At 35.0% G+C, this 15,416-nt stretch overlaps 1 protein-coding gene across 1 annotated transcript in view; it reads left to right on the top strand.

Moving 5' to 3' along the window:
• The window catches only part of FBXL17 (F-box and leucine rich repeat protein 17), a 289,747-nt gene that overhangs the window by 190,971 nt on the left and 83,360 nt on the right, over window positions 1-15,416 (top strand). Inside the window, exon 8 of the mRNA XM_085305322.1 lies at window positions 5,511-5,587. Coding sequence (XP_085161448.1) covers window positions 5,511-5,587 — 77 coding nt within the window. The remainder of the gene's footprint in view (window positions 1-5,510; window positions 5,588-15,416) is intronic.

The following is a 15,416-nucleotide window of genomic DNA, read 5'->3' as shown; positions in this document are numbered from 1 at the left end:
TTAGTTTTATTCTTTCCTAATTTCCCTTTGCTTCCCAGTGGTGGTCTTTGTTATGTTTTGAAGGATAGGAAAGTGTTCAGTTTTCTGCTTAGAGAGAAATGTATGACAGTCAAATGCAAAAAAAAGCCTTGCTGTACACAGTTTGATGGTCGCTTTGAATCTTACCGGTGAGTGTATTAATGTGTCTCTAATGGTACCATTTCCTTTCACACCTCAAAGGTGATTGAGACTCATTCCTTTAAAATGTGATCTCTTAACCAGTGTATGGCAACCCCAATTAGCTTCACTCAGGGCTGAAGAGCATCTCAAACAGTAACAAGGTCTCCTAGGACCACTTTTCCTGCAAGTACTGTAGTCATATTTTCTCATTAGTTCCTTTCAGTTGTCACTAATACCATGTTCCAATGCTTTTAGAGTTAGACCAAAAGCATAAAAATGGTATATGTATATAGGAAAGACAATTTATTTTCCATAATTCAAGTCCTTTTGATTTTTTTTTTTTTTTGATAGCTGGAAGCTTACACACTTTAATTCATTAACCTTAAACCTTCACTAAGTCAAMGAATTTAGGAATCAGTTGACTAAGAAAGGAAAAAGCAGTTGACATGTTGAATGATTCGTTTTCTAATTAGTGATTTTTTTGATTATTTTTAACCTCTTCCAATTTGCATTAAAAATATGGAAAGTCAGAAACTCTGCCTTTGTGAATTCATTGCACAGTTTTATATAGGTGAACCATCAAGATTATGGGCCTAAATTTGAAGGTACCAGTAGACATATATCGTATGTTTCCGTCATGCAGTTATGTTACTTCTGAAGACTTCTTTGCAGAGAAGCTTTATACTGGTAATTTTGCGTGCACTTTGATCTTTCTGGACATTTTATACAGACCGAGTGGGGTAGATCACTACATGCAATACACAGTAGTAGAAAAATTTCCATGGTTTCTTTAATATAGAGAGTCAYTGCCTGACAGAAGTTGCTGGAATTTTATCAATATTGTGGTTATACCTTTTTCTTTGAGAAATTGTTAACTTTTCAAATGGGAAGATGTTTTTAGAAATTATTATAATAGGCAATTTGGGGTTTGTTAGAGTCTGAACATGACTGAACTCTGGGGTGCTGGGATGTTGATATGTGTAACATCACAGTGATGAGCAAGGTCTAGTTGTCTACAAACACTTGCAGTGTTACAACTCTATTCATATAAACATTGGGAAGGTGTGTTCTTATATTCCTGTTCTCTRAAATATTGTCTGATTGGCCTGTTCCTGTGAAAGCAATTTATGCTCTTTCACGTTTTCTTGCTGCCAATTGCACTGTAAATTTGCTTGTGTGTGTTATTAATTTCTTACTTTTAGAATCGAGAGTAAAACTGAATTGCACGTGAGTCTATCAGAGAACAGCCTTAATAAAATATTGAGTGGATCTAGAGAAAACTGGGCAAGATGGCATAAGAATTTGTTGGTTAATATTTCCAAGTTGCATGAATAAGTATTTCCTTCCTAAAATACATATTTATTTTTCTCTATTTTGGTATTTTTCATGTCTTACATGGGTCTACAATGATGCTCATTTAAAAAATTATATATATATAARTTATAGTTTGGGCCAGTTTTGATACAGACTTGTTAACTATTATCCAAGGTCTAATTTTAGTTTTATTTCTTTAACCCTTGGTTCATTTTTRGTATTTAGTTATTTTAAGTGTAAAAAATATCCYTTTTCCTGGAAGAAGCAGCACATTTTGCATACATCTGGAGGAAAAACGACAGATATCTGTGTCCCTGTAACTTTCTCTACTTCATCTAGATGTTGCTCATCTTTCTTTAGCGGGATGAGATGGCAAAAGACCATTCAGTCACTTGGTGTAAGGAGACTATAGAAGGTCTTGGTCTTCTCTCGGCCAGGGCACACAGCTCTTGTTATCCTGGCCAAGGAGCATCAACTGACCAGCAGATAGGGTTTCATCCCCAAGTTTTTCAGGGCACCGTTTTCTGTTTTCTTCGCTTTACTTCTGTCATTTGATACTGTTTTAAATATAATTTTGCTTCTCTTATTTACCAATATTATGTCGACATGCTTAAAACCTGGCTTTTCCTTCACTCTGAAATTTTGGTTAGGATCTTAAAATGAATGTTACAACATTCTTAAAACTTAGAAGAATAAATACTGTTAAAAAGCGCACAGATGTGCACACATGCACCACTCAAGATTTGTGCAATACAGACAGATTGTAAATATAAAGACTTCAGAAGATATATATGGCAATAATCTGATATAATTTTGATGGATTGTGACAACAGAATTAACATGGCTTGATCCTTACTTTTTAGAAAAGGTTAATGTCATTTTGTTCTTTTACCCTTTTCCTTTACTGTCATATTTAACAAAGATTAAAAGGTAAAAGTAATAAGTGYACAACTATTCTTATTTTTCCCTTTGTTGGAAAGAAATCATTTGTAACAAAAATTGTGTGTTGTGTATGACCCTCTACACAGCACAAGCTAGTGAGACCATGTAGTGTTGCATATGTCTCTCTAAGTTGATTTACATGTGCATGATCTATGAAAGGAATAATAGAAATTAAAACTGAAATTAGATTGACTCTTGCAGGTTATTGAAGGTTGAAAAAGAAATTCATAAATTTAATAYTCCAGCTATGTTAAAGGTTTGTTCTCCCTCAAGTAAATATGCCAATACCTCATTCTTTTAGAGGCTGCTGATTTAAATATTTTCCAAAAACAAAGAAATGAGACAACTGAAGCTAAGCTTTTGCCTTTTTTCCTGTGTAAYGAAAGCAGCTAAAGTTCTTTTCAGGTGAAGGATTTTTTCAGACTCTTACTTTTCAAGGCAAGCTTTTAAATATATAGCAGTTAAAAAAAAAATGTAGCGGTATTTGTCTGAGTTTGTAGAACCTAAGTCGACTTTACTAAAACAGTGACATTGCCCTTCAGCAGCAGGAGAGGAGGCGAGGGCGCCAGCCGAGCACCGAGCTTGCTGGGCGAGCGAACGGACCGTCGCCACCGCCGCCACCCCGTAGCTTTGGCAGGGCCGGTGAAGCCAGGTCCGGGCACCATGTCATGGTGGGCAAAAGCTGCCACTTCCTTCCTCCCTTCCTGTGTGAAGCCAGGGAAAGAGGCAGATCCTGAGATTTAGGCCTCCGCAGATCCTGAAGGATGCACAGGCAGATATGACTGTGCGCGGAGAGTACTAATCTGACCGTGACCGATATGTAATTAAAATTTTATATAACTGAAATTGTAAGGAAGGTTAGGTAGGCTTTTGCGTAGCCCTGACTATCTTGCAGTAGTGTTGTGTGAGACTGATTGCTGTATTGTATTTYTGATGAGTTAGTTGTCTCTCAGTAAACAAAAAATGATTTGAAATAATTCGCAACCTTACAAAGTGCAGTCATTAGATACAAACATCTGAACATTTTTCTAGGCTCAGAAGCTTTAACCAAAATAAAAAATGTTTTAGAATCTTGTTCTCTGCTAAATTATATATGCCATAAGTATTAATAAATAGCKTATAAAATGTTCTCATAATTGCAGTGTCCGTTCACTTTTTGATTATATCTTATTTGCATCAGAACCTAATAAATGTAGTGTCTAATAAAATATAGGATAATAATTTCCCTTTTATTCATGTTACTAACATTAATAATAAAATCTCAGTATGAAGAACTATTGTTCTGGAATAAGTAATACAAAGTCTTTCTCAAAGCCCAGTTGATCGTTATAAGCCAGTTCACAAAGACAAGTACCTCTTTTGAAATGACATCTTACAGGATCACAGAGACTTTGTGYGCCCTTTGTAGAGCGTGTTTAATGCTCTAAATCTTATCTGATTTGTATGAAAATAACCTGATGAAACTGAATAGCTTTTTCAGTAGTTTATATTAAATACTATAGTCTTGGTGTAACTTTTAGAGGAAAAATATTTGTCATGCTTGCTGATTGTCTTAGCAGAGAAGCTGAGCGCTGAAACAAGTATGAAGCGGGAGGTTTAGCCTCCTCTAAGTGTTTTTCTTTCAGCTTTACAGTGTTAAAACATTTCTCTTTAATGCATAAATTAAGAAGGCCTTCTTCTGGAGGACAAGCATTGCGAAAATACTCTAAATCTGAGGTTCACACAATTTTCAAAGWTCTGTTGAAAATTGATGATGTTGTAACAATGATAAAGAAACCGAGATGAAAGTGTTCTTTTAGCATCATTGTATTTTATTATTAGTAGCAATTTTTGGTTCTGGATTTTAGAATAAGGTTATGATTCAGTTATTGTACTATGCTTTTATACTTTATACTATACTATTGTACTTTAAAAATTAGGTTAAAAACCAAAATTGTCAGCATCAACAATTGTATCAGACTGAGGATAATCTATTGGCGGTGGTAAGTAGAGGAAAAGGGTTCCTGAGGGAGTAGGTGTATTTTCCAAGTTACAACAATTCAGCAGTACCTAATTTTTATTCAAAATTAGCAAATAATTTAATTTTGTGTAATGCAGAAGAATTGATTTAAGAGCCAGAGTAGATGATTGGGTAAGTGATCTGAAAATTARAGAGAAGTGTATTAGATCAAAAGAAAAATTACTATGATTTATTCTATTAAAATCCACTTTTTAAAATGTCTCTCTGTACAGACTTGCAAAATAGTCACATTAGCTGATCTAATGATCAAGTGATTCATTTTACATTGTTGGAACAAAAAGTACACTTCAAAAAATATATTTTTATGAGTGATACTGTTTAAATAATGCAGTTGTAAATATATAACAATTGTAAACAACACATTAATTTAGACTTGGTCACAAATGTATTAAAACACCTATTTTACAAGACAGTTTTTGTTTTCATATTAACTTTCATACTTACAAGAAATCAGACGCAGGGATTCACAGATAAAACATATGATTAATTGCAAATTCATCATAATTGTGACAAGGAAGCCGTATGAGCTGTATTCTCATCTGTATAAGCTTCTATAGCGACAAATTGGAACACAAATGGCATGTAGCATGTCACGACTTGATGAATGCTGACTTCCGCAGTAACCATTGAGGAAACAGAAACATGAATTTAAAATTGCATTTTCTTATCTTCTGTCCACATTACAATGTGTTTGTTTTTTTATCCAAAAAAATATCTCACAGCTTAAATCTGGCAAGAGAAATCTTCCAAAGTTATACAGTAATACAGAAATACAAATTAGCATTTGTATTATTTTCGAAGGACTTSTCTGTCTATATATCAAGTAACTAATATTCAAAGAATTATGTATTAGAGGAATATTGATATAAAAGTATTCAATTTAAAGTTAGACATTCCTCTAGCTTAGTCATTAATGTGTGTACCTGTAGCCATATGTATTTTCAATGAATTCTATAGAATAATTTACAAAATGAGGAAATTGATATACAGTACATTACACTTGTGACTGAGCTTTTACTAATTAAAGGTTATCTATTTTCCTTTAACTTAAARTTTTACTGTATGTGTATTCCAGATGTGTGGAGGTGATCGCTAAAGAAGGCCAGAACCTGAAGGAGCTGTATTTAGTATCCTGTAAGATCACTGACTATGGTATGTAATATACCTGTTTCTTTTTGTCAAGATTGATCTTTGCTAGCTTTGTATAGGGATTCTTAGAAAGCTATTGGGAATATACAGATAAAGATTTTCATAAAAATAGTAAAAGTAAAAGGTGTTTCGCATGCTTAAAAATATTTCTGCTTGGAAATATGAAAGCCAATATGTATATGTACTGCCATTTAGAATTGACTGTTACTGGGCTGACTAGGTAGAGTGCCTTTCAAATCATCCTGGAGACCATTTGAGAGCAAATCCAAGAATGTATGTGCATTTCTAGATACTATGTGATAAACTACCTTTCCAGTGGTCACAAACTTGTTCATATGTTTTCCTCTTCAGATTTTGCACTTCCCTGGGGTTTGCATGGGTGCATTCAGGGCGTATTTGCTCTGCAGAGATCAGCTTGCGTCATGCCCGTGCTGTTTGGATAAAAAGCCTTTAAAACTTGCAGGAGCTCTAGGACCTGGCAGAGAAGAGGACGGATGGGCCCAGTGTTCTCTATTCTGCAGTTGTTTGTAATTGCGTGTACAGAATAGATGCTCCCAAAGCTGAAAATGTAGGTTTTCTTGTCTCACTAACCCCCAGCAAAGATAAGAGTCTTCACACAATTTGTGAATTTGGTGGACTAGTGARCTGGTAAAGCAGTTAATGGAAGTTCAAAGAGGGGAATTCTCTGGATTTGTAAGGAAGTCAAAACTCTGCCTTAGGTAGTTAAAGATGTGCTAGTAAGTGACTATTAATTAGGTTAACACAAGTGTTACAAGGTGGAGCCAGACTTCACCCTGTTCTCCRTTTTCTTTATCCTTCTCTCATTTATTTCCTGATATCTAGGCGGAAGTGAGCCCCTTATAGTGCTGTGAGTTCAGTTTGTTTGCTGAATGTCTTCTATAAAAGAAGATACCTCACTTCTTCAAAGCTCTGTATAGCTTTATAGGAGAAGGAGATTTATCAGTACTCTCCAGAGTTACAGCTGCAGGGAGCAATTTGGGAAGGGAGGGAAAGGAGCGATCAGAGGTGTCCTCTGCACCTTTGTGCTTGTGGCAAGTAGAGGAAATCAGCTGAGAGCCGTAAGCCTGATTTCTTGGGAGATAATTGAAGTGGTTTCCTATTGCCTTACAAAGTCTTGTGGAGTTCTTTGGGCTTTACCAGGAAATGGGTAAGACTTTATCAGTAGAAACATGCTCTGTTATTATTTGCATCGGTCTCACAAAGTGGGTAGCTGTATCAATGTGTTAGCTGGACTGTTTGTGCGGTGTTATAGTGCCCAAAACTGTGGGAGGTGGTGATGGGGGGGAGGGGAGTGTGCAGCTATATGTAGTGCTGGTTCTTTGTTTGAGCTGCTCGATCCTCTTGAGTATATGAATATGCGTATTTTGTGTACATGGATATATTAAACACATAATCATGCTTGCTTTGGAGACTAAATGCAAACATGCAACTTTCAATTGTTACTGTATACGTTTTCACTGGGGCTTTTACAAACATRCCTAGGCCTGGTAACCAGATCCTTACAGCTTGAGGGGCTAACAGATGTATGATTTCAAAAGCCTTCTCCAAAAATGTTCTGCAGTGTGTTTGATGCTATAGCAGTTACCCAGATGGAATTCGGTTGGTGAGGACAAGACCATGAGTGTTTAGGAATTCAACTGGAAAAAGCATTAAATTACTAGAACAATGTGAACTAATTTGAGATACCAGACAGTAATGGAAACATTACTGCTGACAAAGCTGTAATTGCTGTCTCACAATTAATACTATAGGGATATATATGTGAGACAATTGTGTGTACCCTAAAGAAGGCTATGAAAAGTGAAGTTTGTTGTTTTATTCCTTTTGTTGTATTTGTTTTTTTCATAATGGTAAGAAAAATATAGGAATGTTCATGTAATTAGTATTTTAAAAGCATCCTAAAATTCTGATTCTTATTTTGAAACCTTAAAGATCAGCATAGTCCGTTATGCTTGTGATACTGTAGCAGGTAGCATTATTTTCTCTGTTGTTTTGCCGCCATGAAAAATTTTTCTTTGTATTAAAAAAAAAAAAAAAGAGAGAGAGAGAGAGAAAAGAGGGGTTCAAAGAAGAAGTATGCATGGGTTAAAAGTTGCTAACTTGCGAAGAAAACAATAAATATAGTGCTCTATTTTGCACAGTTAAGGCTGTTGTAAGATATCCAGTATAAACCTTTTGGAGTATGTAAGTCCACTCTTGAAGTCTCTTCTAAGTTAAAAACTTCTCAGGTTAAGATTTTGTCTTAGGTTAAAGTTTTGTTGGTATATGTTGATGTCCACTGATACAGGTATATGAGTATGCTGTATATAACATGTATTCAGGCATGTAAATCACAAAGCCATTTATTTCAGGGTAAAATAGGTGAATGTGTGTATATGCATATAACTAAAAAATCCTTCAAATACTTTGGCTTAACAGTAAAGTTTTATGTTACATTGTAGAACAGCTTTTTTATTTGGTCTAATTTTTATGTCTAATGCTAAATAATGGTTCAAATATTTTGTTTACTTCTGAAAAGTTTATAGGATAGTGATATATTTATGATTATCAAGGGTCACTTTATAGAAAGCCCGTCTATCTAGTAATGACTCTCATGAAAATCGTAGCGCATTAGGATGTTAAATACGAAAGCATCTTTAAACCTACTATTTTGCTAACGGCGAAGTAATGACTAGCATTTATGTAGATGGATGGGAGAGCCTGACTCGGTACCATCTCCGCGGGAAGCACCTGTTTGCTCCGGAGCACCGACAGGCTGAAGTCGAAGCTGCTGGGAGCTCCTCGCATCGCTTTGCGCTTTTGTTAAACAATCATGAATTAAGCATGGAGTGTCAGTGTTATCTTTGAATTTCCTGCCTTTTGTTGATTTGTGTCACAACCTTAACATTACTTAAACATAGGGGGTTTTGTATTTAATCTTTTACTAAGAACTGGTAAGAAAGCCAGACTTTCTCAGCTGCGGGGAGACTGTGTGTCAAATGAATTAGGCTGATGTGAAGATGTATAGCAGTGAGCTAGGGCAGCAATCTCACACAGGATTGTGTAACTGTCTCTTCAATTTTATGCTCTAATTCTGGGTTTTATTGATTTCCTGAGTGTTGGGAGTTTGTTTTAAGAAATACTTTTACAAGTAAAAATATTACTTATAAAGTTGGTAATGGTGCATAGTCTTGAGTACCCTGAAGCACAAAAGGGAGACTTTGTGCTCAAAGATGAAAAGATTTGATGAAAATAGCCTATGAAATAGGAGTAGATGTTTTTGAGGTCTGATCCTGCCACAGTTTTACACATAAGCTTACAAAGAATTTAAAAACCTCTGGCTCCCTTAACAGCTTAAAAAAAAAAAAAGAGTCCAGTGGTGTTCTTGCCTGCCAATGGAGAAAATAATTTCAAGTTAAGATTTAAATCATAGGCTTCCACTAAGAGGAGGGTGAAAAAAACATTTTCAGAAATGTTTGAAAGGAAGTGTCTAAACCAGGATCTTCTATAACTCTGCTCTAAGAACTCATTTAATATATTTTCTGAGAGATTAAAGCATCCAAATGTGAATTATTAGAAGTGTAGTTTGGGCTGTGTGTATCTCATAGTGACTCCTGCATTGTAACCTGTGGAAGGTGGCAGGTGTCTTGGTAGCTGTCTTGTATAACTTTGCCTGATGCTTCTGGATTTTTCCCAAACATAAAATTATCTGTTTTTTACCTATTAATTAATTGCACAAAGCTTTTCAGACAAAATACTTGGCACGAGGGCCTGATATAAACTGTAGTATTTTACTGATACCTTTAAGATTCTGAATACTGAACAAAAAGTCTCTAGATAGTTAGCCTTTTTTTTTTTTCCCAAATTGTGGGTATTCTGTGCTTTCTTACTTTCTTGACCTTGCCTCTTTTCATCATTTATTGATATATTTAGTGTCTCGGAGGACACAATTTTTTTGAGAGGCTTTTCTTCTCTGAGAGGTTTTGCTGAACCAAAAATGAGTTTTAGCAAACTATAATTCAATAGTACAGTTTTATTTAAAAACTTTATAGAATAATAGCTTTAAAAATAGATGTCTGAAGGCATAAGATAGTGTTTATATTGAGTCAAGGTCCACTATTGGAAGACAAAACATAGCTGTGCGTTGGTTGGGGGCTTTTTTATTTTTGGAATTCACTAGCCAGGTTAAAAGAGTTTTCCAAAATACTGGTTAACTCTGTTTTCATAGTACATACTACCTATGCTTTATATCTTAAAACAGAATATTTTGATTATCAGGAGATTGGTTCTTCTTACTGAATGATACAGGTAAATCCCATGAATCTCTTGAGTTTTCTCTACAAAATCTAGCATTTGTCATGTAAATCATAAAGAGCAAACACATTCTGTGCATTTCCTCACAAAACAATGTTTTCTTTTGGCTTCTCACTTGCAGTAGCAATTCTCACTAATACTCGATGAACTTGCTAAAACTGCATGCTTCTTAATTTTAGTCTTCGGGAGTTTTCTGAATCTGATATTACTTTTAAAATGCCATCTATTTTGCCCAGTGTTGCTGGGAGAGGAAACACGTTGTTTGTAGGATAAACCTGCTACGTATAGATAGAGAGAATGGAATGAGTGGTGAATATATTTTTCAAGTCAGAAAGATGTTCTCTATGTGCATAACTCGTTATACAATTTCTTCCTTCCTTGATAACCATTTAGGTTAATAACTTTCTTTGTATCCTTCAAAATAACTCTAAATTGCTCCRGTATTAGCTGAATTCCAAGCGTCCTGTATTTGACTTCTTCTCGGAACTGGGTTTTCCATATTGCATTTTCCTATTCCATGCACATTTTCTTCTATTTCGCTCACTTTTAATGGCCCAGTTAATGCAAACAGTAGTCACACTGAGAACCTTGTTCAGGCTGATAGTTAGGCATACAGATCATCTTTTTCAAGATGGGGGCCTGAAGGCATGTTTTTGTCCTCGGTGTGTTTGTGTGTATGTGTGTGTAATATATACGTATAAAAGGTAAAGATTGCTTTCTTCTAAATTTGTTTTTTTTTCTTTCCATAGAAGTATTTTCTAACGTATTTTATGTTCTAATTTTTAAGCCTTCATGACCCTGCTCTTAAGGAAATAGATCAGCGGCATTGCTGATGTTTAGTGCAGAGTTTTAGGGTGCTTTGTTTAGTTTTGGATTTCTTTTTCTATGGATGAGCTGCGAATTTCACTCCAGTAGACTGTAAGTACTAATTACCTGATGAGTAGGCGGTAAGGGATAAGGGATCTATACCCTGTTGTTTGGATTAACAATACTTCCTTCCTTTGGCAAAATCTCTGGCAGTTAGTTAAATGTTTTCCTTTGRGTTTAATATTGAAGTATTCATTCTTTGAGAATTCTGAAGCGGGTTAAATATTTCTTACTTTATAGAAATTCAAGTAATTATAAGGATCGTCGAAAAGCTTATTCTGGCGGCGGGGGTCAATTAGAGTTTTATGTGGCCTAACAAAGGAGCAGTACAGAGTGCGCCTTATTACCCCGTCTGCTATTTAAATAGCTTTAGAGTTTATGTCGGAGTGTGCAGTGAAGATCTAGAGTCTTTTGTGAGTTTCAGAAGCTCTGCACCTTTCCATCTGACTAGGACAATAAATTATAGATCATAGAGCTTTCATAAGGWCATTTTTTCAACTTTTTAATATGTTCCTGGAGGGTTTTTTATGCCCTTGTAAATTAAGTTTTGTTTTAGACTACTTATTGCACCTATTCATGCATCATACTATTTGCATGAGGAATCCTGTTGACATAGAAACCAATAGGACTGTTGAAGTAGGGAGAGCTGTATGTGTATACACAAGTATATTTTGGGACTGGGTGCCTAACAAAGGAAAGCTCCTTTAGCTCAGGTAACAGTGTTCAAGGACTAAATAGATATTTTAGTCTTCCGTCTGGAGTAATCATTATAAATCATTGTGATTAAGAAGTCAAATTAGAATTTTGTTAGAAGTAATCATAACCACTGAAGCAAAGAAGAGCCTTTTGAACAATTTTGCAGCACCATATGTAATTCATAACTATATAAAAAATCAATTTTCTCTGCGTAAGTTTAAAGAATACTCCCAATGTCATGAAAATTCCATGCAGTTCTCTTTAAAAGTTAGCGTGGAGTACCACTGTGCATCTTTCAAGCCCCATACAGTGAGATAAATTGCAGCAATAGCTTATTTCTCAAATAACAGATACTTGCAAATCTTTTATCCTGCAGTACATAATAAAAGATTTTCTCTCTGAGCAATGAGATAAGTCAAATTTTCCAACGATTTTTTTTTGCTCCTGCTAGATAGTGGACTGTCGCCCTTAACCTGTTCCTTAAAACTAATGTAGTCTAATAGCTGGCTGGAGGTAGCTCGATGTAGGTGCGCTTGTGAAGCATCGAGCCGCAGAGAGCGGAAGGCTGTGATYTGCACACAGCTTCTTCTCAGGTGGCCGCGCTAAATGCGGAAGCGAGAGGCGGGCTGYGCTCCGGGTTTGCCTCGTCGCAGATGGGCATCCGCGGTTACTGCTGCTTTCATTTAATTTCTTCTGAGGGGCGCTTTAACAGTGTGTTTTTATGATGACGATGAGCTTCAGGCAGGAGTTCGTCAGCTGTAACGTGCCCCCTCCCAGAGCCGGAGAGGTGCCGCGGTTCATCCCTGGAAGAAACGCAGGGGGTGGCACCTTGCTCCCAGGGCTCAGAAATGAGGTGCGCTCGGACAAAATACACCCGTGGTATAACAAGAACTTAAATGGCCACAGCCTCTTTCTGTTTGTGGTGTCCAAAGCATGGTTTCGGGCTCTTGCTTGTTCGCTCGATGTATTTACTCTGTTGGGGATCCGCGTTTCAGAGCTCAGCTCTTGTGTGACCCAAGATCTGGATTCCGTTCTCCTGTGACGCTTGAACACGCTTGCTCTTTTRTACGATCTTTTAAAAAAATAACATAAAGCTCTATTCCTTCGGTGTGCGTGACCCACGTGCTAAAAACGGTGCACTAGGCACCACTTCAGTGAGCCGCCCCGCTGCAAAAACGTTATTGAAATTATAACTTCTAKTTTTTTGTTTGAAGCTCTGAACTGATATGAAGTGCAAATAAATAATTAAATGTAGACCAGATGGGCACATCAAGATCATTACRGTTTGTTTCTACATTTTGATAAAACCAAAACCCAGCAAACAAATCTATTACTGTTTTATATTTTGGCCTATCTTTTATTTCAAACGGTATCTGTTATTTTCTTATTGCAAATGGAAAATTGACGTTTCTGAAATGCTGGAACGTTTAATTTGAAGTCAGTGGTAGGTTTCCATAATAAAAGACCGTGGATTTGGACTAAAGACTTGTATTTAATATGATTCTCATCTTTAGCTTAGTGAGAGTATAATTTTGTTTAAATATATTTAGTATTTTCCTATGTACAYCAATAATCACTTACATTAACACAGTGGTGTTATAATCCTGTTTTATATTTCTTTGAACTTTTGAACTAATTTAGGATTTGCCTCTAATCCACTTGATTTGCTGAGTAGCAATTACCAAAATACTTCAAAAAAAAAATCCATACATTTTTCTATTTTAATAATAATGTCTATAAAACCTAATACTCATCTCAGTGGGGGTTATTTAAGGATCCTTCTCATAGTTCTGAAGTTAGAAACAGCATTTGTATTTGTCTTAAGCACAYGGAAAAAATTTTTTAAAAGAAGGAAAAATCTGATTTTTACTAGGTCTTGTTACATTTTATCATTTATAATATTAAACTGCCTGATAATCATACAAGTAATGTGTTACATACTATTTTAAACTGGTAGTGGTGGATTGCAGATTCATTTTATTTTTTTGATTCCCCTTCTGTTTAATGCACTATCAAATATTTTTTTAACAACTTACATTTTAAAAAATGAGTTTGTTGCTTCAATATTGCCTAAAAATTAGAATGTTTAAATAACAGAACTTGTGTTTAAACTTCTTAACAAACAATCTACTTGTTTCAGAATAATTATTCTGAAACAAAAGTTAAATTTTAAAGTGTTATTTTTGTGTTGGTCAGACTGCTGTTGAAGTCCAACAGTATTCAGGTTACAGTAAATGAAGGATGATTTTTGACCGTACTCAGTCTATCTGCGCCTTTTTAAAACCATGTGAAATATTTTATGAAATAAGTAGTACAATTACTTTGCCCAAGTGTAAGAAAGAAATGCTTTTATTCATTTMATCACTTTTGTAGTCTCAAGGACTTCATTAAGAGGCTAAATACATAGGAACTATTTTTTATTATTTAATGGAARATACTTTTATGGAAAAATGATTATACTGTTGATATACTATATTAGAATAGAAATAGCCTCATATCACAAGCATTAATTGTATTGGAACCCTATGTTTTTTTAATAGAAAACAAACATGGTTAGTGAAAATGGTTCAATGGTCAAATGATTTTATGAATAGAAAGGAGAATATGAAAACAAATCCTGACCCTAGTGTATCTGCCTTTTAATATAATACTTAGACCTCAGTAAGTGGGCATATGAACAGATCTTCAAGAACTGTGTATCTATCTGTGACCCAATATTAAAATATCAACTAGTGGGGACTATGTCTCTTTTAAATTTGTACTACAGTTTGAAACGTGAAATTATCAGTCAACAGCAAGAAGAGGAAGGAAAAAAAATCTAATAATACAGCTTTTTATCAACTTGTCTGAGAACAKAGGAGGAATCAAAATTTTATGTTGGCTAATGAAGTGGGATGAGTGGAACTTCAGCTCTGTGTTCCTTTTATTGTGGTGATTCTGGGACAGCTCAGATACGACAGAAGTGTTTTGTTTTTTCCCTCTGTAATGATGTAAACAGAAAAGTTACTGTTGTCTTTATAAACCAAAGACCTCTGCCTGCACCACAATGTACGAGAGRCCAGAAACAGTTTTATTACTGCTGTAGAGGATGGAGATTTTCCCTCTTCCTCCACTTTTTTTGAAGCTAAAAGGTAAGTAATTTTTGTATATTCAGAAATTCARAAATTGACATCAAGGACTCAGTTTGGTCAGTCTTGAAGAGTTTTCTATTAAAAAAATTAGTTTCTGAGTAGCTTTTAATTTATGTATTTTTATTTTTTTTAATAAGTCAAGTGGGATCATTTTACCTTTTTAAAATGTCAAGAATCTTTCAGAAAAACTTTGACAGGATTTCTTGATTTGCAGTTCTCCCTCGTTTGGTGCCATATACTTGCTTATTTGTTAACTATACATACTGAACCAATGATGCTACTTCTGATTACAACATGTTTAATGTGAGTTTAATAAAAAAGTGTCCATAAATTTGTAGCTGCAGGGTTGTCAGTACAACAAAGAGAAACTGTCAAAGAAATCAAATTCTACAAAAAAGAAATTCTTGATTTACTGTGGAAAAAGAAATATAGATGGGGTTTTTTTAAATGCACGTTTTGGATGCTTCTACTCATTTTTATAGCTGTTTTGTAACTGATAAATATCTTCCATGGTGTTAGCCTGTTTAGAGACTTGAAAAAAAGGGGAAAAAAGTCGGTCTGAACAGTATTTGTTAGAGATAATGATTCTGTATTGCAGACTTCTAAAACTCTTCAGTAATTTGAAGGTATTGATATTATTTACTTATAGTCCAGATTTATGATTCTATTACTTTTTTAATAGAATATATACTATAAAAGACAGCTTAGCTCTACAGCATATAAACTTGCATCTTACTGTGTTCTGCCAAGGTCTTGACATTACTTTTTAAATGGAGAAGAGAGGCAAAAATAATTTTTATGTACAACCAAAATTTTTAAAGCCT

This window comes from Rhea americana, unplaced genomic scaffold (genome assembly GCF_003343005.1).
Source record: "Rhea americana isolate MKP2758 unplaced genomic scaffold, rheAme1 scaffold_22, whole genome shotgun sequence".
In the NCBI taxonomy this organism is placed as follows: domain Eukaryota; kingdom Metazoa; phylum Chordata; class Aves; order Rheiformes; family Rheidae; genus Rhea; species Rhea americana.
This window is presented reverse-complemented; position numbering and strand designations above follow the sequence as displayed.